Genomic DNA, 25,681 nt, shown 5'->3' with positions numbered 1-25,681 from the left:
CACAGGAATTTTTTCTTACATGGACATAAAGCCCATAATTTGAAAAAAATCAGAAAAGAGAAGTAAGAACCACAATGAGCAGATACATTGCAATAAAATACGGTGTATTTCTGGTTTTAATATTACACTTAGAACAATTTGTTCTCACAGGAATACATATACAGGAACCTCAAACCTGATAAGAAGCCAGTAATGATGTTAGTTAGTACTCCAAGGACAGAGGAATCTAAAGTAAAGCAATCTACTTGCAGGACCTCAGGAAGATTCCTCACAATACATATTTTGACATTGTCCTTTTGTTTTCCTGGCACAATTTTTCTGGATCCCTGCTTTACAAGTTATACCTATTTAAGCTTTCGTACCTGTTCTTGAATTCACACAGATTGTTTGAATACACACTTGATGTTTAACCTCTGCATTATAGTACACCTCTAAATTTAGCCCTGATATTTTAGATTGTAGTTTAAATGCATACCATGACATTCAATAATTTTTCCTCTTATAAGAATTGCAGGTGTTTGATTTTAAGCAGTTTCTACTATGAATTGTGCTAAAAATGCATGATTTTAACGTAGCAATAAAAAAAAGTTGGAAAACTCTTATACAAGATGGCTGCTTTTGTTCTTGAAATTACTGAGCCAGACTGCCATCTATTGGAAAATAAATATTTTTTTAAATTATACATTTTTAGAAAAAAAAAAACCACACACACAACTGAAACTACTATAAGTTATTGTCAAAAGCTAATTTTGCTTGCAGTTAAGACAGCTTATTTTTTTAAAAGGAAACACCTCAGTTAACTAAACTGTGATACAATCAAGGATTTTCCTACATCTATTTCCACCTCATGTTTTCTGGAACATGTTTTGAAGCACAGTGCCTTTTCTGACTTGCTGAACAACCAAATCCTAGTTATTTGGAGTGAAAGTTTTGTATTTAGCAAACCTAAAAATGTGTAATATGTCAGCACTGAATATACACAAGTATAAAGCTTTCCCAGCTCGCCTGTGCAGCAGCTATCAGGGCTTTCTGTGTCTTTGCATACACAGGGGAACTAAAGAGTGCATTCAAGTCACAATAAACAAAGGGGGAAAAAAAAAAAAAGACAGAAAGGAACTGGGAGTAAGAAAATCTATGAATCCACCATCAGCCCTACCCAGTGTACGAGCCTTTGAGAAAAATGGGCAATTCCAACTGAAATATATAAATACTTTTTTAGAGCGCTCTCTGAAGTAGCATAGTAACCCACATTTCCAGTTGCCAAATTATGTTCAATCTGGCCTTTAATTTTGTGGAGACAGTGTACAGGGCGTTGTTGTCTGATATTTCATAATATATGTGTTTTAGTGACTGGTGAAGATAAACTAAGAAACATGGACTTAATATTTTACACTACAGCACACGAAAAGTTGTGATGGTGCATTCCCCCCCCCCCAACTTTTTCTGTCTTTGACCACTTTATGACCTTAGGAATTCCTGCCAGACTGCGGTCTTGGTGTAGCGAGTTGGTCAGTTTGATATGATTAAGGCGTGCCTAACTCCTACACAGCTCCTACATAGCTGAGGTGGAGAGTGGCACTACCTGTGCCAGAAACTCCTACATGGCTGAGGCAGGGAGTGAGAATGGGAACAGTTATCCTCCCCAATAGCCTCAAAACATGCTTTATCTGAATCATAGCTCGAGTGGCATGGTACCATCGTTACCAGAATTCCAACGATTACCAACCCAGTCTGTGGCTCAGATGAAAATTTACTGATGACTAAAGCCAATCATCTCACGATCCTATAAAACAGCAGTCCTAAGTGAGGCCGTTTGAGCTCTCCTGGACTGCAGCAGGCTGTGGCCAGCATCTCCCTCTGAGTGGGACACCTCTCAGAGCTAGCAAACTCTTAAATTTTGCTAACATTGGAGGTCCATTGCCAAAGACTGACAGCAGAACCTGGGCTGAAACCCTTTGCTCTTTGAGGCTCAACCCTTGACAGTTGAGAAATGCCAAGACATTAGACATGAGTATTTCACTGAACTCAAGGGGAATTTTTAACAGGTATCCCTTTATATATATGTATATATACATACTCATATTTTTGTGGGGGTGTATGTATGTGTGAATGAATTTGAGTAATCTGTAGATGCATGATTTAATTACAAGGCGAGTCTTATACTGCTGCTAGATATATATATTATCCTTAAACATAAACCGTTGACCAAGTCAGAGACGAAGACTGGACCTAGCTGCACCTAGACTCCTCTCTGAAAAGGAGTTTAGATAACAAGGGGGTCTATTCTGAACCTCGTGACTCAGTGGGAGGGTCCTTCTCATCCCCTGCATCCACAATCTCTCTGTGAATCATTCTAATTCAAGTGTAACTTAAGTTTCCTTTGTGTATTTCTTCCATGTAGTAGTAGAATGAACCTTGCCATCCTTGAATCTTTAACTAGGTTGCTGTTTTGATTAATTTTGTCTAATCATTTTGTTAATCTACTGATGATTGAGTGTTATTAAAATATCACAATCAAATCCTGCAATTTGTCATAAGTAAATTCTAAACTGGTACTAAATCAAACTGTGTAAAGTCACTCATTCACGACAAATTACCACAGTCAGCAGGATTCACAAATCAGCATTTGCAACATAAGTACAATGAAACACAGCCAGAATAGCAAAATCAGGCACTGAAATTATAAAGTTTCCAGTGTAGCTTTAACTTGACTTTCTTTAGTTTATTCTTTGTAATGTACTCTTTGAACTGAAGATCACATTAACTTATTTTCATCTGACTTTTTACTATTCAGCGAACAGGCATTCACAGTTTTCATCCTCTTCATTTATTGCTCTCCTCATTCAGGAAGATAACACAGTCTGCTTTCCCAGAACCCCAAAATTTTCCCAGTTTCCCTTTAAGCTTTTGGAATGGAAGTGTCCTGTGGGGACATTTTGACTCATCTCCAGATCTGTTCCTATTCACATCTATACTGTGGTGTCTACTCTTGTTCTCCTTACTTTTGCTTACTGCTCCATTGTACCCTCTTCCTCCCAGATGTTCGTGCATTCCAGCCCTCAAGATCCTGCCCTGCAATTTTCCTATTCAGCTTTTCCATACCCTGAGGAAACTTAAGAGTCAATACAGAGCTGACTAGTAATTTGGAATTAAGGCGACTAAACCCAAAATTTTCATCCAGAAAGCTCTTTTATTTTCACCTACCCTCAGAGTTGTGCAAACTCTGTTTCCTATTTGACTTTAAAATACTATAAGCACAGAAACTTTTGATTTTGTTCATGCCTTGCATCACGCATGCCATACACCTGGTCAACAGAGACATACTAAGTAATAAAATGTGTAGTGTTTTCAATGCAAAATTTGATGAAAAGAAGGAAGTCCATTAGTCCAAACATACCAGAACAACTTGCTAAGTGATTGGACCACTAACTGTCCAATAACTCAGCAAATGTAAGAATGGATTCAATTCTATCCTTGGCCTAAGATAGTTCCAACCCACAACTTCTTCAAAAGAAAATGTAGGATTCCACAGGTGCTGTATCACTGAGCAACAAACAATGCAAGACATCTGAGGCCAGAAAAGAAACAGAATTCACTAGTGAACAGGGAGTCCTAAATCCTGCTTTCAGGATTGCACTGGTATTTTTCCAGTGGTTGTAAAATCCAGAAAGAATACTGGAAGGAATCAACAGGCTGATGCTCAGTCCTTTTATTTGGGACACTATAAATATGATGTTAAAACCCATCCTTATGCCATAGACAGAACTGAATCCCACTCTTCCACTTTCCAAATGAAGCCTTTAACTATTAAGTTACTGCATTAAAAAGCAGGCATCCCCCCTATTCTTACACTAAACAGAAACAGTGAGCCCTGCTCTTTCAAATAAAACAGGTTGACACTTAGATTCAGGAGAGAATTCCAGGCTGTGGATCCTAGATAGACTGATACTCCTTTCTGCAGTCCTGAATCAATCTAAATCTTACTTAGCCAGAGCAGTACCACAGGTGATTTAGCCCTCTTCAAAAGAGCCAGTTGTTAAAAAAAACCCAAACAAACAAAACTTATGTGCCAATGAAACACACCCGCATGCCCATGCTAGTCTCAGGAGGTGGCTCCTGATATTCCTTGAACCAGCTTAGTAAGTTTTGGACCCACAAGCTACTATTCCAAACAGAAATTCCCCAGTCTTGGCCTCCTATTTCTCTGAACAATAGCATGATGCAAAAAAATGCAGATGTCTCCTAGAAGCCAGTTCCTTTGCAGAATCTCCCCAAGGGTCACAAACCGTCATGACCTGGGTTTTAGAACCTGTTCAGATCACTGGACTACAGGAGAAACTGAAAAGCCTGAATCAGTCATCGTCTCTGGAACCAACATTTGCCCAGGAAATGGCATCTTCCGCATTACCAGGGACCTGATCTCTACACCTCTTCAGAGCTGATGCTGGCGCAGAAAACAATGAATAACAGAGAAGACCCCACTTACTCTACTGAGATTTTTACAGAAGCTTCCCAGGGAGGAGGAAAAAAAAAGTCAGAAAAAGAATCTGTAAGAATCTTTCTCTTCTTTAATACATATCCAAGGAATCTATTTCTGACTCTCCATATCTATATATGTCTCCACTTCTTTCTCTCTCTCTCTCTGTATCTCCATATTCTTATACATAAATATTCATTTAAGTTTCTTCAGTCATCACCCTACTGTTGCACTTCTGCCACCACCACGCTTGCTGGTCCTGCCCCCAGAGTAGTTTGGCAGCATTCACCTTTGCACCCATTTTCAGAGCTAAGCATATCTCTTCATTTTAGTGCTCCTTCCTGATTACTCTTTGATGGCTCCTTACAGCATGTGTGGGTTTTCATATCACCCATGCAGTATACAGGGAGTCTACACACCAAGGGGGAAGGTAGCGTGTCCCCAAAACTGAAAGACAGTGTGTCAAAACTGGGAGAACTTTGTTTGATGCAAGGCAGCCAGGTAGCAGCAGAACAGATGGAGTGACCTTAAAATACTTTAAAAAATGAAATGGACGTATTAGATCAAACAGGAAAATCCCACATCACAGTGAAGAGCCCTCTCCATAAAGGCCTGTATAGCTGAGTTTACCCCAAGGGAAAGTGTGCTTTGCCCTGCATCCTGACTTCATGTTTGGAGCATGTACCATCATCCTGATTGTAGTTTTCTTTGAAAGAAAAGCTGGGTGCGCTAGCAGAAGAGAGCCACAACATGCTTTAAACAGTCCCCATTTCTGAAGATTTGTTTTCACATCTAGTTCAATATACAAATAGATGAAATCTCAAAAAATTTATCACCTAATTTACCTTTGTAGTTGCTTGATGCATATAGATTACAGATTTAGTGTCCAAATACTTCCTATTCACATCACATTTAATTTAGGTCTGTAAAAGTTTCAGTCTGAGTAGACAGAATTATATGAACTACATTTTCTGCAAAACAGCAGCTGAGCAGATTTAAATAGCAGTTAGCACCTAAATACAGAGAGACACTAGAAAGTTTTATAAAAAAGCTTAAATGGGATCAGTACCTTATTCAGACTGACTTCAATATGGGTTATGCATCTAATCAGTCAAACATCTAGAAGGGCTTTACAAAAGTATCTACTGCATTTCAGGGCAGCTAACCTTCTTTGTAAAACTCATTCTGTCTACATATATTGTGATAAATCCTCTAGAACATAGAAGTCCTTAGCTTGACATGTTTCTCCCCACATATGACAGCATAATTTTTCTTAACTTGCGAACAACATTAATTGAGATTTAGCACTTAGCGCTTTCCCTCTGTTCTGTGCTTTATTCCCTGGGCAATCCCATTTACTTACTTATTGAGGAAGAGAATTCAATTAAAAAAAACCCTTGTTACACTGTAAAGAAAAAATGAATCCTAGAGCCCTTTATTCACTGAATTAGTAGTAATGAAGTAATATTTTCAACTGTAGTTGGAAATCACTGAAGTATCACAACCACAACAATTTTCAGTATTAGAGACTCAGTCTGTAATACCATTAGGCTACTAAGAAACATATATAGCAATAAGATGTGTAAGATGCTTAGCTTCTTTTGGGGAGCACTTCTGACCAGATTCTGCAAGCATTTAGTCTTTGGTATAATATTGTGCATACTGTTTTCAACTGATTTCTGAAAAAAACCTTCCTTGTACTCCCCATGCTCAAACGAACAACTAACCTGAACTTTTGGTCATATTAGTGGTACCATAAAAACCCATTCTGAGGTGTGGTAAGCAACACCTTTGTAAAATAAGGGGAATGTTAAATTCTAAACCCGTAAGGAGCACATGCTATATTATTTTTTTCTATTATAACGTTAGACTTGTGCTATTCTCACTCTTGTACTATTTCTTTCTTGAATGTGCCATAAAGAAAGCAGATATAACTGAATATATTGTCTTTGTATCCCATCTTACTTACTACATTAAGCTTGGTTTGGCTTCCACTGGTCATAAGTTCTTCCTCTGATACTTTACTAAAATTTTCCAGAAAATGGTCTGAGATTGTATGAGACAGATCTTCAAAAGAGTATTCCTTTTCTTGGCACAATTTGATTTCATCTAAGAGCTTTGATAATTCTCCAGTCACAGCTTCACCTTTAAAAACAGACACACCATTAGTCAATAATTAGAATACCAGGGGTAATTTATGCCTAAAAAAGGAAATTTACATTCTTTAAATTTTATTGAGCATCTGTTATATTCCATGCCTTATTATCTAAGCAGTGATCTTCATGCACAATCTTGCCCTCAGAAATAATGGCATCTCATTCCAGAATGGGAATCACTGGAGGTAATCTACATAATTCTGCATTCTCCTATACCTTGCATTTAATTAGGACGAATTACAATATATACTTACCCTTTCTCTGTTTTCTAATCCTGAAAATTGGCTAGAAATGGCAACTATCCAAGAATGTAAAATTAATCCCGGAAAGGAAAGCTTCTACAAACATACAAAATCAGTGTCCCATACTCTGCATTGAGTTCATGTTTGCTGCTGTGATCAATACATACATATGTTCCATAAGCTGTAAGTAGGTTGGAACCGAGTTTCTGAGAATGTGTACCTGTCCCATCAAAGTTGCTACATTTTGTAAACAACTCTTACTCACTTTCCCAGGATTAAATGGAATGGTGGAAGGATATACTGGGCAAAACCCACAAGTTTAAAACATGTCCCCCTACAGTAGTCTATCAGAAACCCATGCTTAGCACATTCTACATTGTGTTTCGTGTTTTCTCCTTAATTTATCAGATACCTTTAGTCAAGAAATCTACCAAAATAGTAAGACAGCAGGCTTTGTATGTCTATTCTGAGGGCCACTATTAGGAATACTAGTAGTAATAAGTATTAGAATCACACTGGGTGCTAACTTTTCTGCAAATAGTCCACTAGCAGAAGCAAGACCGCCATACAGTAAAAAGCTACTTGTTCTGAACAACTGCATTAGGTTCTGATAACCTATTGCATACATATTACACAGCTACCTTCAGTAATAGCAATGAAAATGACTGAAAGCCAAGTTTTTCCAGGGGCAAATAAGAAACTCTTTTCTTGACTAGGTTTACAAGTGTCATATTGCTGTCCTTAGACTTGATAAAATACAGATAGTTCAATTTTGCTCCATTTTTGGGAATAAAATGCTGAAAAGGCAAAACAGAGTGAGCATATTAAGCTCAGCATACATACAACACACATATACGTACAGTCATGTAACAAAAGAAGCCTTTGGTCTAGAGCCCTTTTTGTGTCACTTTTCTTCATAGTCACTGTTTTTTATGTTAGGTAAACGTAAATATTCTAAATTATTTTTAAAATTACAACTATGGCCAGTTATGACTGAAATTTTCACAGCCAAGAACAGTTGTTTTTAATTAGAAGCATCGAATTGCCTTTTAATATCTCATTACAGAAATTTTGCATTCAAAACTCTTGTTATTCTTAGTCAATGGTAACTGCACAAGACTTGTGAACTAAACAGAGACATAATCAGGTTTATTTATATTCTGCCTTTTTAATTAGAAAATTGAAATTATTCCAGACTAATATTGTAATAAATAAAATGTGGAAGTAAAATAGCTAAATATTAAGAAGTATTCTAAAATCATATTACTGTTCCCTAAAAAGAAACAGGACTACTGTTTCCTACAGAATTATTTTCATGTCCTCAATCCCATGTGCTCCCATGTATAGCCTGCAATATTTCTTACTGGGCAAGAATTAATTCTGTGTGACAAAACTAGAACTGCAAGGGTGCTGACTGACCTGTGAGTAAGTGTACCCTAACTGGCTGGCTGGCTGCTGCTGGAACAAATTCATAAAAGACAAATTTTGCCTATTTCTTTCAGTGCAGGTACTAATTAAGGTCTTTCTCCTCTATCTACCCACCTATTTTCACAAAAGTCACAGAAAGGTAATTGATACTTCTATCCCTCTTCCAAATTTGGTTTAAATTATTTGAAATTAGGTTGTCAGAGCATGGCAGACAGATGGATGGGAAGCACAATCAAGCACTATTTCTTTCCTTTAGAATCAGATTACGCGACAGACAAGCAAAAGCCAGCTAGAATATTTTACAGTACTTATACCTTGAAAGTGGAAACAAGGAATGTGAGAGCATGACCTTATCATTAAGAAGTAAAACATATTTTAAAAAAAAAACATTTACTACTTAATTTCAGGACAGACATTTCTATTGCATAGAGTAGTCAACCTCATGATTCTACTAACCTCAAAGGAACTATTTCTCTTTATACACCATATGTCTGTTAAGCACATGAATGGAACTAGAGCATTTGTTTACTATCACCATGAAGAGCATAATCTGGTGTGCAGCAGTAAGCTTAGCTTTCTCGTGAATGAAAACCTCCCTGTAAAGGTGTTTCGAAAAACAAACAAACAAAAAAACCCCACCAAAAACCAAAACACCCAAGAAACAAAACCAAATTAAAAAAAAAAACAAACCCCACACAACAAAAACAAGGAAGAGAGTCTTAGTTATTTGCCAGCAGTCAACTACATTTACTTTGGATGATTACAGAAGGCAGAAGTCAGGTTTGGTTCTACAGGAAGATGACTTCCATGGAAGAGCAGGACAACACCACACTCAGGAAATGCCCTATTTATGTGGCTGTGGCGTGTAAAGGGCAAATCAGAACATAAGATGCAAGCATGTGCACACAACAGTGATAGTCACGGTATACAAAAGATATGCAAGAAGATGAATGGAAGAGCAGTACACACATGATCTTTGGAACAGGCATTCAAATGTAACAATTGGAAGAGGTACTCAGTGGGAAAGATAAAGTAAATTCAATTTTTAATTTAAAATGTGAACAATGCCTGCAGAGTATTTTGACATGTGGTATCTTTTTGGTTTACTTGATTACGACATTTGTAAGGTCAGATAAACTAAAAAGATTTAAGACCAAAGAATGTAATACATTGTAACCCACCAGAGACTTGTCCTTTCTGAGCATACAGTTCTTTGCTTTCCTATACGACATGGATTACAATGTATGTAGTCAAGATAGGTACTTCATGGTGGAAAAAACTTCTCAATATCAATAACTTTCTTAATATCACTTTTTCTATTTTGTATGTTTGTATGAATGTGTTAGCAATATCATTTTAATATTAAGAGAAGTTCAGTACAGCATCTGTATTCACAGAGTACATGTATTTACTTTTAGCCTTTGGAGACGGAGGAACTTCTGGGGACAAAATGCAAGACTGATGTTCTGCGAATTCCAGTGGGCGTTCCTCTGAAATACTTGCATTTCCTGTTTCCATATATTCTGCAATTTAAAGATACACATACACTTAAGCTCCTGAATTAAAGGGCTTTATTTGAATCAAAAGTATATTTGCTACTTCATTTTTCATTAAAGACTTCCCAATTTTTCATACCACAATCTTGTAATTATTCACGAGCATTGCTGCAAGGCAATCATTTATTGAAAGTATTATAAAACACTGTAACGGCCCGTTCTTTAATCTGCTGAAACTGTTACAGAAATCTCATTGTCGAAGTTGCAACTATCCCTCTGTTTTTCCTTTCTCTTTGAGGTATCTATGTAACTGTTCCGTTATATTATTAATGTTGAGAGATTCTTCTTTTGTACTAAATTTGTTATGAGATTTTAGTCAAGATATTCAGGATGTTCACAATACATATATTGATACTGTCAATCTCAAAAATTTAGTTAAAACTAGCAGTGTAAAAAGCAGTGTTCTAAAATTGTTGTGCTTTTCCTCCTTAAAACTTCCCTTGTCCCACCTTCATAACGATGTTTATAAAAATGGAAAAATGTGGAATAATGAACATGCTAAACTTGAATTTAATCACTATTATTTTTGTGTAAGTACATACATTATTATGATGTGCTTTTGTGCACACGCTAGCTCAATGGAACACCAAGGCCACTTAACAACTGTTATTGTAGGACAAATATTAAATAATAAATTAGGAATTAATTGACACAATAGAGGAGCTTTTTTCCAGCAGAGTGCCTGGTTCTCAGTTCAGGCAGTTATTCTGCACCTGCATTTTCTTGATTTTCTGAAGTTGCTTAAACAAGTTCTTTCTGACACCAGACAGTAACCACAACAGTCCATGTTGCAACACACACAAAAGCAAGCTACGATCATTGTTTTCATCAATATTACACTGAAGAACTAAAGAGTTTCTGGGAAGTGAAGTCTCCCTGATTTAATTTCTACAGTCTACAACGCTCTTGTTTAGCTTGCTGTTATTCCTGACTAAATAAGAAATCCCAAAACCCAAATAAAATCTGTGATAAAATAGACATCTGAGAAAATTAAATTGGAAATGGTAGAGAACAGCGTGCAGTCTCAGAATGTTTTGCAGGTTGGTTTTGGGTTTTTTGAAAGAACGTATGATTTGAAAATGTCATATATTAAGTTTGATGGCTGGCAATGGTACCCTGGATAATCTGTCATACATTTCTTCATATGAAAATGGGCACTTTTTTTTGTGTAGGGCTGAAATCAAAGAAGAGCTGTAAAAGACCATAAGAAAACCAGCAGCATGACAAAGTGTTCTGGAATGTTTTCCAGCTCTGTCAACTATACTATTTGTCAAGTTTACATGCAAGATGGAGGAGAAATAAGTAGGAAGCTAGACCCAAAGAAAAATAAAATGAAAAAAGGAATTCATGCCTGAAAGATATTTGCTTGATAATTGTGCATCTGTCCAAAAGCAAACCTAAAGTGAAGTTCTACCAGGTGGGAGCGTTAAAATTATTGGATTAATTCAGACATTATTAGGAAAGGAAATGCAGGGGAGATTGTAAAGGACTTTAACCTTGCTGTCCAATACTCAGATAAGACTATGGTTTTAAAATAATACTTTATTTTTATTCTTTGTCAGGCCCCAGTTTCAGACCAACGCACTTACCAGCTGAAGGCTAGTTCTGAGGAGGAAATCCCAAGTTCAACATAAGTCTCATAAATACTTACTTTAAAAACAGCAGAGTTCCTTTCAGAAAACCTCTACAAAAGGCTCAGTACAAGGTCTGGTGTAGAGGTTTAGAACAGGCCAGCAGCGTGCCATCCTTGTAAGAGTGCACTCCTTAAAACTTTAGATTTCTGTGGGACTTCTACTCTAGTTTTATTCTACTGGATACATATAAGACAAAAAGACATGGACTCAGTTGTGAGAGGCTTATAGTCTAGGTAAATGCATATTTACCCACAATATTATCAAGGAAACAGACACAAAACAGGTGATCTACGTCAAGAGCCAAAGTACACACAAGCAGTGGATGCTTTCACCAACAATCAAATTCTAATCACCTGCAGCTGTCTAGAAATTCATCTTCAAAGCCTGACCAAACTTATTGAAAAAGACAATATTGTTACCATCATCTGCTCTGACTATGGTGTGCTTGAGAGACTGCTCTGGATTCTATCACTTTCCTTAAAAAAAAAGAAAAATAATTCCAAACAAAGCCAAGCTTAGTCAGTTATACCACTTAATGACCAGAAAAGTTTCTCCAGCTGTGGTCTCTCAGAGTTTAGAGAAAAGCCTGTCATTCTCACAACTGGGGAAAGTAAAGGCTGTTTGGGACACAACCTGATAGATTCACACCACTTCCTTCACCAGCTTACTTTCATCCTGTCCCATGTTTCAAAGACAGCCGGCATGACTAGCATGTAAGGGGTGAAGGAAGCATATGTTAACACACACTTCAGAGATGTTTCCTCACCGTACTGCTTTCAGAAGAATGGAGTGTTTTACTTCTGTTGACTCAAACAGCAGATTACAGTTCAGTGAGGATTAATAATACAGCTCTCCAGAAGTTTGCCTGCTTAGTAGCATTCTTTTCTATGGTTATCTGATTTTAAGATAGCCCCACTCAATCTAAACAGGGCCATGTGCACAAAAAGTAATAGCATAAAAGTGGTCACACAGTAATGGAAATAAAAGCAGTGGGGAATATGAACCCAAGAAGCTAACAAGCACTAGACAGTTCAAACTGCTGAACTCCAGCTTTCTCGGTTTCTGTAACACGTGTTAGGGTGAAGCCAAGCAGAAGGGAAAGCATTAACACGTAAGCAGGAAACACAGCTCCCTCTCCACAGAGTGGCCAGAGCTGGAGAGGTCAGCCATGAAGAGAACATGGCCCAGCTCAGCTGGAGCTGCTGCTGAAGTTGCAGGGGCAGTAAAAGCTCAGGCTCTAGAGCACAGCTCGCTTTAACTTAAGCTCCTCTAGGTCCTAATTCCTCAGTGAGGTGAGAAGGTCAAGATTTTTGCTTTATTTATAAACTTGGGCTTTTAGAGTAATGGCTACATTAGCCTCAGAGAACTTTTTAATTTTTCTTTTAATGGAAAAAAAAAAATGTGGCGGGTTTTTTGGGGGGTTTGGTGTTTTTGTTTTTTACATGAAGTACGAGCTCCTCTCCTTTTTGTTTTGAAAGTCTACTTTGGCCATGCAATAGAGTGGATTCACATAGCGCTCCTCCCTAGAGTGACTTCCCCTAAAGAGACCAAAAGGCTTTTAAAACTCTGAAAAAACCAAGTTTGATTAGAATAAAAATCTAAACACTCACCTTTTCAAACAAATGACTCTCCATGCAACAAGACTGGAGGAATAAAACTGGTTTAGAAACAACTCCCCTCCACAGCCCACGTCCCTGCAGGGGGGATCCTTACTCCTCCTTCACTCCATGTCTTTCTGAAGGGCAGCAATCTCCAGAGCACCCTTTGCCCTCCCCAGGGCTCTCTCAGCATCTGGCTAAGGATCCTGCAGCCTCATTAAATCCTGCCCCAGCCCCTGAGCTCTCTAAAGGCTCCTCCCAAAACAGCTCACATGCTCCCCCCACCCTGAGGCTTCATGACCCAATTCCTCTTCTTTTTACAGCAGCATTACAGAGAACTGACCGGTAGCTGCTACCTTCAGGTGTGCTAAGGTGACAGATTTGAGCTGAGATGGAGGCTGGCCTGACTTCAGTCTCCTAAATTTCAGAGGAAAATTCTGAATTACTCAAATTTGACTTAATCCCAGAGAAAACTGAAATCAGTAGACGTTTAGGTTATTGGCACGCAAGGAGGCTTTTGTGCATGTGTTGAGGGAAGATAAACAGAAACAAGCACTCAAGTACTGTTATGATCCTGAGATAGGTAAGGGCGCAGCTAAACTTTCAGTCCCCAAAACAACAGAAGTTAAATTAATTCATAAACATAGTTAATAGTCTACAGCTTTTGCACAACAGCCTATAAAAGGAGCTGGCTGAGAAGTCCCCAGAGAAGAAACAACAAAGGGGGATTGAGATCCCAATTATTTTCATCCCACACAGCTGTAATTAAATCCTTGACTGGAAACTTATTCCATCCTTCCAGTGAGGCTGGCCTCCTGCACTCAAGGGAATGGAAGATCTACTCGTCCACAGAAAGAGAGGGAGAGAAAGAGAGAGTGAGAATACACAAACGAAAGCCTGTACTAACAACACCAAAGCTATTTAAGCAGAGCAGAGAAGAAAGGAGTCCTGGTTCTGCAGCTGCTTATGCATTTTCCATTTATGAATAATTCGGTAACATGTACAAACGATGTTAGGTTCTTAAGCAGCTTCAGCAGAAGAGAGAGGAAACAGCTTTCCATGATATCTCCCTCCACACTGTCTATGCAGCAGAGCTTATTGTGCCTTCCTGGGGCTCGTGTAATTTTTCATCTGTTTATCTACTATCTCCTTTCTTTCATAATAACAAAAATTCTGCTTCTAGAAATAGTAAAAGAGCAAGATTCTAATACAGAGCATAGTGGGCTGTGGAGAAAGAGTTGAAAGATGGTATAGCATGCACCTGCGTCACGTTCACATGTGCTAAAACTAAAACACAGCTGGTCTGTTTAATTTTAGGCCTACTAGCCTTGGCAACATCCCTTTTATCTTCAATGCCTAATTATAAAGCCCTAAGTGCCAATACTGTTAACTGCTTCAGCACGGAATGCTGTTGTTTCACTACATCCATGAAATGCATCCTGTAGAGTGGCCTCACTTGGCACAGTATTCTAATTCTCCGCTCTTTGAGTACATAATGCCTAAACAGCTATTTCTTCATTACCACATAAAGAATCTAAACAGTGATAAGTATTTTTAATTGAGTTCAGTGCAACTCACACCTGAGCAAGACACAGAAAATGATGGGGCATATATGAATAACAAAGAAATAAAACTTGAATTGTCATTTCTAATACTTCCATCTATAATTAACAGGCAGTAAAAAAACATTTGGGTGGTGTATAGCTTACTCAGCATTTTCCCCATTGCTCTTTAAAGTGACCTTGTTATTTATTTTCCTTCTAACAGGTGACGCACCAAAATCTCCAAAAAGGTGGCAGACTTTGCGAACGCACAAAAAATATTTTTGCAGAAACTTCAATTACTATTTTCTTAGGATAGTGAGACAAGATGTAAGGATCACAAAAACACTATGATCACTTCTAAAACCTCACTGGCAAAAGGTTTTGTTCCTTTTAACCTATAATCTGTAAAAAGTAGTTTTGTAAATATTCTTTAAAAAAAAGGCAAATGCCAATAGAAACAATTCTTAAATTCTGGAGGATTCATTCACAGGAAGCTAACAGTCCTGTAGGTTTTAGTATCAGCTGAAAGGATTTAGTATTACTGCCTCCATGAACTGCTTGTAAAGACATAAATTACTTTCTCCTCCTTCAAAGAAGTTTCTCATAAATATCCTCAAAACCAACTCGTTTTCTTTCAAAACTTTTCTCACAACTCTGTTACCCCTCTGCATATAGGACAGAACATTACCTATCTGGCCCTCTGGCAACACCAGTCCTGTTATTTCCTTGCCTGTTTCTGCCAGAATGTTTATATGCAGCTTTCAGCCTGTTTTATAATTTGAAAGCTCATGTCTTCTGGCAGGGACAAATATTATACTACCTTAATAATATGAACCGTACAGTAACAGCCATAACAATGAGAGGGGGAAATGGTAAAAATGAGAACTCTAGGTGATACAGTCTTACTCTATCCTGGCAACAAGGTGAAAGGATCAATTCAATGCCATTGTGTCTGCGTATAAAAAAAAATTAGGAAGACACGAAGTCTGGTCAGTAACTGATGACATTAATTTATTTTTCCTATAAGTCTACATGAAAGAGTCATGCAAGCTTCTCTAGATAATCATCTGAAGACAGGAGCCTTAACAGGAATGTATTTGAAAGCCACTAACTCTCTCTCAGCAATTGCCCTTTCTTTGCATGGAATTCATTACCCACTGAAGTCAAACTCCAATACAGTACATTCAGGGTTCCCAAAATCCCAGTGCTGCACTGATTTTTTAGCTAAAATAGATAAATGCCCACACTTCAGAGAAGAGTATACTCAGCTGGCTTTTTTGAGGAGGCTAGGTCTTCTGTATCAGCAGTGCTAGTACTGAATCCTGCCACTCCTGATTTTATTTTTCAACTTCAGCTCACAGTTCAAACTTTATCATAAATGATTAATGCTTCAGTGAACCCTTTACTGATGAAAAAGAATCTCAGTGGGTTCCACAAGGGAGTTTTGAAGGGGCTCCTCAGGTTTTCTTAAGACTCAGAATTGCATCTTTGTAAACATTTTTCATCCTTGTGCATTACTTCTGGCTATAAGGAGACAGAGCAAAAATAAACAGCTGCTTGTTACAAGAACAGCTTCATCATACTAATATGAGGTGAAACTACTAAGCGGTCTTCTTTATATTTTCAAGGCAGACGTGGAAAAGATTGCATGTCAAAAGACCAAAAAGCCTTGAAATTGATGTATTTCTTTTCTGTGGTAAAAACTAAGGGCAGATACTGATCCATCAACATGACAAACCCCTGAGAGGGTTTGGGTGCTCTGTTTTTCATAGAGCAAGGGTACTTTGAAGAAACTTTGTTCATCAGTGGGGTTGAGACTACAAGGTTATTACACTAAGGAGAAAATGGAACAATGCAGAGATACTATAATTAAAATTATTTAGTTGGTGATGGAATCTTAGATTAATATCTGAAGGATGATTGATTTGGATGTCTAAGAAAGTGGAAGCTCTGACTGAACCTTTTCTTGCCACTGAAGAAGTTTCAGTATATTAACCCTCTTTTCCTCTTCATGTTCACACTGCAGTTCAGTGAGGACATAAAAGCTGAAGTTTCACCATACAGTCTGAGTCACATCAGGAACTCCCTTCTGCTGACAGGGAGAAGTCCTACTTCCTTCACTCATATCTTCCTCCCCATTTTGATGCACATTTCTGCCAGTTACCTGGGACAGAGCTAATTCTGGGACCTGAATCACATAGGAGGCAAGCTCATTAAAACAAACAAATGTATATTTATATAATCTTATTTTTTATTATTGCTACATACTATTAAATATAGGTAATATAATAAATTGTGTGTTTTATATATTACTAGTTCTTGAATTCAATCAGATCACTTTGCAAACTCCTGTAAGCAGGAAATGTGGAAGGGAACTGTGTAGCTGAAAGCAGGGGAGGAGGAAGGAGGGGAATGGGGGAAAGGGGAAAGGAAATAGGAAAGAGGGAGAGACTGAGACCCCAAGGCAAGCTGTTAATTCAGTTCAGCTATAACATGAATCTGCTCCTTAAGAGAATACCTCTCCAGCCTGAAAAATTTTCATTATACTTATAGGAGCTTTGTATTTGCAGTCCATCATCTCACTGGAAAACTTTACTGAAGCTGGCTAGCAAGTTTGAAAGTTATTCAGAAAAGAAAACCTGAAGGACACAGTGTGGCCACATGACCTCATTTTCTCTAGGAAATGTTCTTATGAAATATAGTTATGCAGGAGACTGGAGCATGAGCTAGTTCATATGTAGAACCAACACTGACCTGATTAAAACGGCTTCTTTAAAGATGGAAATAGTCAATATAGGTGGAGATGCAGCAACGATACCTGCGGGCAACTGCTCGGTCAAACAGAGCTAATTAAAGACTAATCTGAAAATGCATGGAACAAATTCCATAGAAGAGAATGAATGATGTTTAACACTGACTTACGTACTAGCTCATGTTTCATCCCTTTACTGCCATCTTCTACAGTAAAAAAATTGAAGTAAACAATGGCGTTTCATCAGTCTTACACCATGAAAGTAAGATGAGGAATGAGAACACACATATGTACAACAAAATTATATTATTTCTGCTATAATGACAAGAGTTACTGCCTGGTTTAGGTTTTTTTAAATTTAAGGAAAATTAGAAGAATGTAATAAATTCTTTTAAAAATTTCTCATCATCTTTCAGTCACAGTTGTTATTTATGAACGAATCAAACATTTCTACCATACCAATTTAATGGAACTGCAGTGAAAAATTACAATACGTTATTTTGTAATGAAGAATGCACAAAGAGTAACTGTAAGTGACACACCATGCTAATGGCCATTGTCAGAAAAAAAGAAAGGGATTACTCTGAAATTCAGATATTCAACCACTTATTTTTTCTGTATCTAGCAAACAAGAATTTTATCTTTTTAATTCAAAAGACTACTCTCTTGTATAATGAAATAGCTAAAGAGTAGAAATTATTATATATCTTAATATTCTCCCATGCTCTTCTGATTTGCCTCTAACAAATGTATAACTGAATATGACTTACCTTGAAGTAGAGCCGCAATTTGGAGTGACTGCTGAGATGGATGTTCTTTAAGAATGTCTAAAACCGTTCTACCCAAACTGTCCTTTATGTTGGTATCAATTCCTGAAAAAGAAAACGATCTGTGGTGGAATTTTTAACCCCAAGTACTTCTGATTATAAATGTGGTATATCAGACTCAATTATCTGGCAAATTGAATGCAAGCAGTTTTACAACTGTAGCAGATTGACAGCTGTGTTATAGCTGCAGTACAGCATCCATTTCTGTTTAAAGCTTTAGTAGCCTAAAATTCACATGCTGACATGGATTGTTTTTATGTTTCTGTAACTCATGGGGATATAAAGTAAGCTTCTTAAATCAAACTTGGGATTAGTTAAACAGACTGTTCCTAAGAAACAGCCATCCTGAAAATCATATTTTATAAAATCAAGAACTTCTCTGAATGATTTTCCTACATTCCTGGATTCTAATTCTCTCCAGCTGCTCTGATACACTGGGGATTTTCTAGTCCATAGTACCAGTATATGTTTTGGGAGCAAAACTGAAAAAGCTATTAACCTTAAAAGTTTTGTACTTCATGGCAACATGTTCGAAATTCATGCTCTGAGTAGACTGACATACCTATATGTAGTATAAGGGCTGTGTGAATAGCCAAAGCATTTCCTCACAGACTGCTCAGACTGTTGACAAATGCTTTGGCTCAAATGGTGAATGTAACCATAAACAAGTTTTGCGCTTATCCTGGGTAGGTCTCAGACAACCTGTTGTACATGACACTGCATGACTGTCCACCTTTGTCTTGTAGGGGCTACTTTGGAAATGTTTGCCTTGTGGTAGAAGACTGAAGTTGGTTTTCAGTTTAGATGTACTTTTATGAAAAGTAAAGGCATGTAAGGTCCTAAGGAATGAGATTCTTCTCAGGACACTAAATAGAGGAAATCAGAGAAGGCAGGATTTATAAGGACATTCTGGAAGCATGGAAGGACTTCTCTACTCACCAGAAAAGGCTGCAGTTCTTGTCATTTCCTGACCTGATGGAGAGTTTCCCAATTTGTATTGTGAGAAAGAGATATTTGTTTTCTCACAGAAAATAAAGCCAAAATTTTGCTGGGCTAATTAAAAGTGGCAGCTGATTTTCAGAGGCCAGAGACACCAACTTTCACTTTTCATTTGCAGTAGCTGCTTATAACATCTGAGTCTTTTTTGAAGCAGAACTAGAGAAAAGGGTATTGTTAGATAAAAAAAGGCAGAAAGTGGGGAGTGCCACAGAAGTGCAGAGCATTTGGGGTTGAAGGAGTTCACAGTGAAGATTCTACTCCACTGTTTTGTACAACTGTACTCTGGCAGAGGCTATAGAGAGTACTAATCTATAAAGGTATTTTTTATCTGTGGTCTAAGGGCTTCCTATGTTTGTGTGATATTCTCCAGTCCTTACTCCTTTAGGTGAATTAATATAAAAAGGCTCTGCCTTTTTGAGGGCAGGTGAAGATCACTTTCTGCTTCCTTCTTATTCATCCAAACAGGAAAGCACCTTGGAAGGATCTTTTTTTCTGAAAACAGATCTCAGATCAGGTACGTACTAGCTGAGATTCAAATGAGGAGCTGTGAGTAGGGCATACCTTCTTTTGCAATATATAACCCCATAAGCACTGATAATAAAGATCAATGAGATCCCTCAGTGTAATGGAAGTTCAAGTATCTCATAGAAGTAATTTCTAAATATTTTCATTTTCATTGGTCTTCTCATTTATCTGAGAAGACAGTTGTCTAGATGAGTAATTTACCTGCAACAATTCTGAAACTCTTGTTATGTAGTAGATGGGGTTGTTGGGACTCTATATCCCTGTTCTCCTGTCCTTTCAGGACAAATTCAATTCTCGGAGACACAGTGCCTTCCCCTTTCTTCACAGGCACTCAAAGTTTATCCAGGAAATGCAGGAGCAAGCAGAATGGTGTGTTTGTTAGGAATAGCTAGTGAAGGAAATAAATGTGAACATGAGTCTTCCGGCCTCTAGATCAAAGAAAATTCTTGTCTGTCTTTCAGAATGAATAATAAAATTCTATGTAGCCATTTTGTTCTCAGAATACATTTATTCTCAGAATACAGTGGCATACAATGAGTCATATATGGAATTTCTGAGTCTTAGTGAAAACATTCCTTTTGTTCTCTGTGTAGAATAATTTCTTATTCTAAAAGATCACTGTTTTAAGGAGAGGTACATGCGATTAGATTTGCAAAGGCTGAGAAAGATAACGGTAATTTGTATAACCAAAACTTGAGGGAGCAGGAACATTAAGGATATTTGTTCACTGTTTCCTGTAAATTAGATTTACCTGTTTCAAGCAAAATGCGTACTACCTCCACCTTTCCAAATAGGGCTGCTTCATGTAATGCGCTCCCTTTTTCTGTCTGGAAAAAAAAATATTGTGACAGTTAAAATGCAAATTAAAATACCAATGGATCCTCTTAAAAAGAATACATTTAGAAAATAAGTATTTTTTTTTCCCACCTATTTTATCTACACATAAAAAATTTTGAATGGGCAAGAACAAATACTGCCAGAATTTTTTTATTACTATTCAAGATAACAACAGAAGTACTGTCAGTTCTACTGTAAAAATAGTAACTATATAAGAACATACCATAGGGATGAAATACAACTCCCGATTAACAAGCCTGAGTTTGTGTAAAATTTCTAAACTCGTATTGTAGGCAGTGAAAATCTAGTCAGCATCATCAGTGGAACATAGCTGTTCAGCAGAGTCAGCCAGTTTACATGTGGACATCTACACTTTGGTGTTTTAATCTGAAACTGGATCACACCCTAGAAGGTCAATTCAGTTACATAGTGAGAGGTGCCCTAGGATATCCCCCCTGGCCTCCAGCTGATGTTCCAGATGATGCTCATATTTGATCTGCATCATATCTGCCCCATACAGATGTCTTGGATACCCTAAGGCACCTTCAACAGCATTAGATGTCTATGTTTAGATTATTTAAATTCTACCTTAGATGTCTGTGAACCTGATTTTGCATATTTCTGTGACACAAAATTCTTTGTGAATGGACATCTGCTCAAATAAAATTTACAGTACTGAAAAACAAACTACCTCTCTCAACGAGCTACTTTTTTTACTATTTTATACTGCTGACTGTTACTGAAAAATCTGAACAAAATGCCTTTCCATACAACAGCATTAGCACTAGTTAAAGCACCACTAGATCTCACTGAATCTCTGGCTCATCTCCTCTTTTTTTTTTTGATAGTAAATTAGTTTTTGAGTGTTTTATATTTGTGGGCAAATGTTAAAGGTGTTACTACTTGAATTTATTTTTTCTGTATTTTATCCAAATGCATTATTGTCATGCTTGCTATGATGGAAAGACTTCAAAGACACAAAAAAATTAGCTCTGAAATAAAATAGTGATTCATTATTTATTAGCTGTATCAGAATGCACCAGCGTTACAGCAATGCAATGACAGGATATTTAGAAGTAATCAGAGATCTTGAGATGGATGTGAGCACACAGTAAGTGTACATATGTCCTACCAATTGAGCCTGAAAACTCTTTGTTGTGTCCATAATAGGAACACTCACTTTTTATCTTTCTCCATACTTAGTACATGGATGTACAAAGTAGAGCATGCCCAATGTCATTTACACCCAGCACAGGGGGTATATTAACAGTATAACAGAGAGCAGGAAGTCAGTAAGAGAATACACATATGAAATACATATATGAAAACAACTTCAAATCTTTCCATTTTCAGAAGCAACCTAGATGAACATCCACAGACTTATTCTGAACAAGGCTAAATATTCCGATTTACTTAGAGATGGTGTCAGAATTCTAAACTGTATCTACAGGAGTTTTCCAGTAACTGTAATAATTGACTTCAACACTGAATAACTCTAGAATGACAGGGCAACCACAAAGGTACAAGCAGAGCTTAAGGTGCAGCTCAGAAATTTCTGGGAATGAAAACAGTTCTCAGAAAAGTCACTGATAGCTATAGGTCTGATTACTGAAAAAGGCTTGACATCAGCAATCTTGAAAAAGGCTTTGGCACAGCCTATTATCCTCTCCGGTATTTGTGTAGATATGGCATTTCCTTTGGATTGGTCACTTACTGACACGAATAAACCTCAAGACTATTGGGTGGACCTGGTTAACATAGAGTTCCCTATCATCAAGGATTGAAGTACAGTTTTGACTCCCAAAATATTTGACTTTGGAAAGACAAATGGTGAAATTCAAAAGCCACAATAGGAAGAAGTTTGGCACAGTAATCTGCCAGAGAAGAACACCAAAATAGAGGCTCAATCACAATTGATCACTCACTGTTTTGAGAAAAGAGGAGTGTCTTTCATATTTGAACATATTTGCTACAGTTGAACTTATTCTGTCATATTGAACACGTGCCAACAATGTGTCTTTGCAGCAAAAAAGCTAAGGGTATCCTGGGCCGCACTAGGAGGTGTGTTGCCAGCAGGTCAAGAGAGTTGACCTTCCCTTCTGTTCACCACTGATGAGGCCACACGTGGAGTACTCTGTCCAGTTCTGGGCCCCCTGGTACCAAATAGATACAGAGCTACTGGAGAGAGTTACTAAGATGATTAACAGACTGGAGCATCGTTCCTGTGAGGAAAGGCTGAGAGAGCTGGGACTGTTTAGCCTAGACAAGAGGAGACTCACAGGGGATCTCATCAATGTGTGCAAATATCTGAAGGGAGGGTGTAAAGACAACTGAGACAGGCTCAGTGGTGTCCAGTGAGAGAAGAGGTAATGGGGAAAACCCGGAACACAGGAGGTTCTGTTTGAACATAAGGAAACTTTTTTTGCTGTGCAGGTGACTGAGCCTTGGTACATGTTGCGCGGGAAGGTTGTGGAGTCTCAGTCCTTGGAGATATTCAACAGCTGTCTGGACATGGTTCTGGGCAATGCTGAAGGTTGCCCTAGTGACCCTGTTTGAATGGAGTGTTGGACCAGATGACCACCAGAGTTACCTTCCTCAACCATTCTGTGATTCTGCCAGGGATAATAATTTGTGATATATACACCAACAATGAAATCCACAGAGGTTCAAATGTTATAGGAGGCCTGAGCACTAAATTTTAGTTCTACTGAGGATGAACTGCAGAGACGGGAACTAGCTGCACCTTGACTAAAATTGTAGGGGTAATTCTGTATTAATATTAATAAGGAACTTTTTTAATGGAAAAAAAAATGGACATACTTTAGTGACAACAGCTATCTAGAATCCATTGTTGTGGCATGATCTGAGACTGAGAAAAATTAATGTTCTGGCACGCTCAATCAACAGCTTTGAAGACAAGGGAGAGGATCTATCCTCAGAGTCCTCAGTTAAGGAGTGGAAAAGATACCGATATGATAATTGTCAGAACTGGTAGCAGTCCTTTCTATTGATCAAAACTCTTTGCTGCAGGAAAGGCAAGTAATATTTTCCTTGATGCAAGCATACATCTCATAAGAAATGGAATGAAAACTAACATGAGAAGAAGAAATTTCCTGTAGATGTCTAAGGCAAACAAATCTATCTGCGGACAACTTGAGAGCCAGAAGATAGTTCTGTAACAATGAACCAAAGCTCTGCCATGCATAAAGGGAGTAGAGAAACTTAAGCCAACTACATAGGTAATTCATAGTGTGGTGAGAGGAAACCAAAGCCAAATGCATTTTTTCATTTCATACTTTCTAGCTTCTTGGTCTATTCTACAGCGATATTTCCTGTCATATCTGAACATGACCCTGAAATGCTTTACAGGCATTCTGCACTGCCCTGAATTCTGGGGCAGTCTTTGCTTTACAACTCCAAGCTATCAGACAATGCTTATGAATGTCATATCCCAGAAATGAGGTATATATTACAAACGGTCTGTTTGAAAGAGGAATTTTAGAGGCATGCCATATAAAAAATGGACTGATCTGTCCAATATATAGGTGATTTTTGGAGAAAGAGGGGAAATATTACCACGAAACTGAAATAAAATCAGTCTGGGAACATGGAAAATGAAAGCACACTTGTAAGATGCAGATGTGTAATCCTGCATGAGATGTCACGAAGATGAATGCTGACGTAAATCTTAAAAGCTCTAGGCAGGATTTCATGGTAATAGTGAATAACTAACAAGCAGATCAGATCCCTCGACCCAAAAACTGTCCAGAAGGCAGAAATGTCCTTGCTACCAGAGAGTTCAGTTACCAAACTCCATCTTAACGTAGGGAAAATGCTAAGCCTCAGGATGAACAGGGCCAAGAGAAACGTGGAGGACTGGCTGACTGAGTAGATATCTCTTTGTAAATGTACATGTGGACTACTACTTGGAGACGATAGAAATAATGTTGGGGTTTTTTTTCTGGTGCAATAAAGCATATTACACAAATTGGAAGGATTAGAAAATGTAGTTGCAAATAATTACTATATAATGTTTAAGATGTGCTAGAGTTTTAAGGTAGATCTTTTTCACTTATAATGGTGTACCTATGCACTAACATACTCCTGTTGTCTATACTACAGCAAACAAAGTTAAGATTTATAGACAATGCTCACTAATTTACTTTCTGAAGCTTTCATTGTCTTGGATTGTATTTTTCTGGCAACGTGAACACTACCATTATATTTGGAAAGTCTTCCACAGCGATATTTAATGCAAAAAATGCTGGTATTTTTTCATGAACACAGTGAGGTAAAGTCTGCTTGAGTTTGCATCAATGGATTATATATTGATTCCCTGGCATAAGTTTTTTGTGTATTAAATATAGAGAACTAAAGCACAAATTGTGCTAAGCATATAATAAAACAGTCCCTGCCCCAAGTCGCTTGCAGCTAAATACAGGTAGAATGTCCCAGCTGGACACACAATGCAAGCAAGGGTAGAAGGGCATTGCCAGTAGGAACACCAGGATATACAATTCAACTTGGTGTACAATTTGCAGGCTCACATGAAAGTACCAAGGGTTTTATTAATTAGAGATTTTTTTAACCATGTAAATATGCAAGAGCTTGTAGTTAGGTCACTTGTCTAGTCCTTATTCATAGGCAGTTTACTATAGCTTTGACATGGATTTCAGACATAATCTGAATGGTAGCTTTGCAAATTGCTTCCAGGAATACCCTCCATACATAGTGACAGCAAAAAGGAAGGGGTGTAGCTCTTTGCAGAAAAGCTACAGTGATAAGCAACGGAAATTGCCATTATTACTGGAACAGGCAGGGAAGGCAAACAGGGATAGAAAAAGGTTGTATAAGCAGAAGGGGGCAAGTTTTCAAGGAATTTACAACTATAAAATTACTGTTCAAATGAAACACACTGAACTGTGCAGTATCTTATTTTACTGAGGGCCCAAAATCTATCACTCACCCAAAACCTGTGTATTTTTCATATGTTTCAATTTAAATGAAAACTTCAAAGCATAAAGAGATGGAGCAGATTTGTATTGCCCGCTTCTAAATAATTTCAGATTGAAGGATATTGGATAGACCTGGGAAATGAATAAAATG

General features: G+C 37.7%; 1 protein-coding gene across 3 annotated transcripts in view; it reads right to left on the bottom strand.

Moving 5' to 3' along the window:
* The window catches only part of ANKS1B (ankyrin repeat and sterile alpha motif domain containing 1B), a 449,446-nt gene that overhangs the window by 351,758 nt on the left and 72,007 nt on the right, over positions 1-25,681 (bottom strand). The window contains exons 2-6 of one of the 3 annotated variants that reach the window (XM_035901048.1): positions 25,542-25,662; positions 20,490-20,561; positions 18,158-18,259; positions 9,716-9,826; positions 6,447-6,622 (exon numbers count right to left, since the gene is read on the bottom strand). In XM_035901048.1, coding sequence (XP_035756941.1) covers positions 6,447-6,622; positions 9,716-9,826; positions 18,158-18,259; positions 20,490-20,561; positions 25,542-25,662 — 582 coding nt within the window. Of the gene's footprint in view, positions 1-6,442; positions 6,623-9,715; positions 9,827-18,157; positions 18,260-20,489; positions 20,566-25,541; positions 25,663-25,681 lie in introns of all 3 variants that reach the window. The other 2 variants (XM_035901046.1, XM_035901047.1) reach the window with 2 other exon arrangements.

Source organism: Egretta garzetta, unplaced genomic scaffold, assembly GCF_000687185.1.
Source record: "Egretta garzetta isolate BGI_Z169 unplaced genomic scaffold, ASM68718v1 scaffold38, whole genome shotgun sequence".
Taxonomy (NCBI): Eukaryota; Metazoa; Chordata; class Aves; order Pelecaniformes; family Ardeidae; genus Egretta; species Egretta garzetta.
This window is presented reverse-complemented; position numbering and strand designations above follow the sequence as displayed.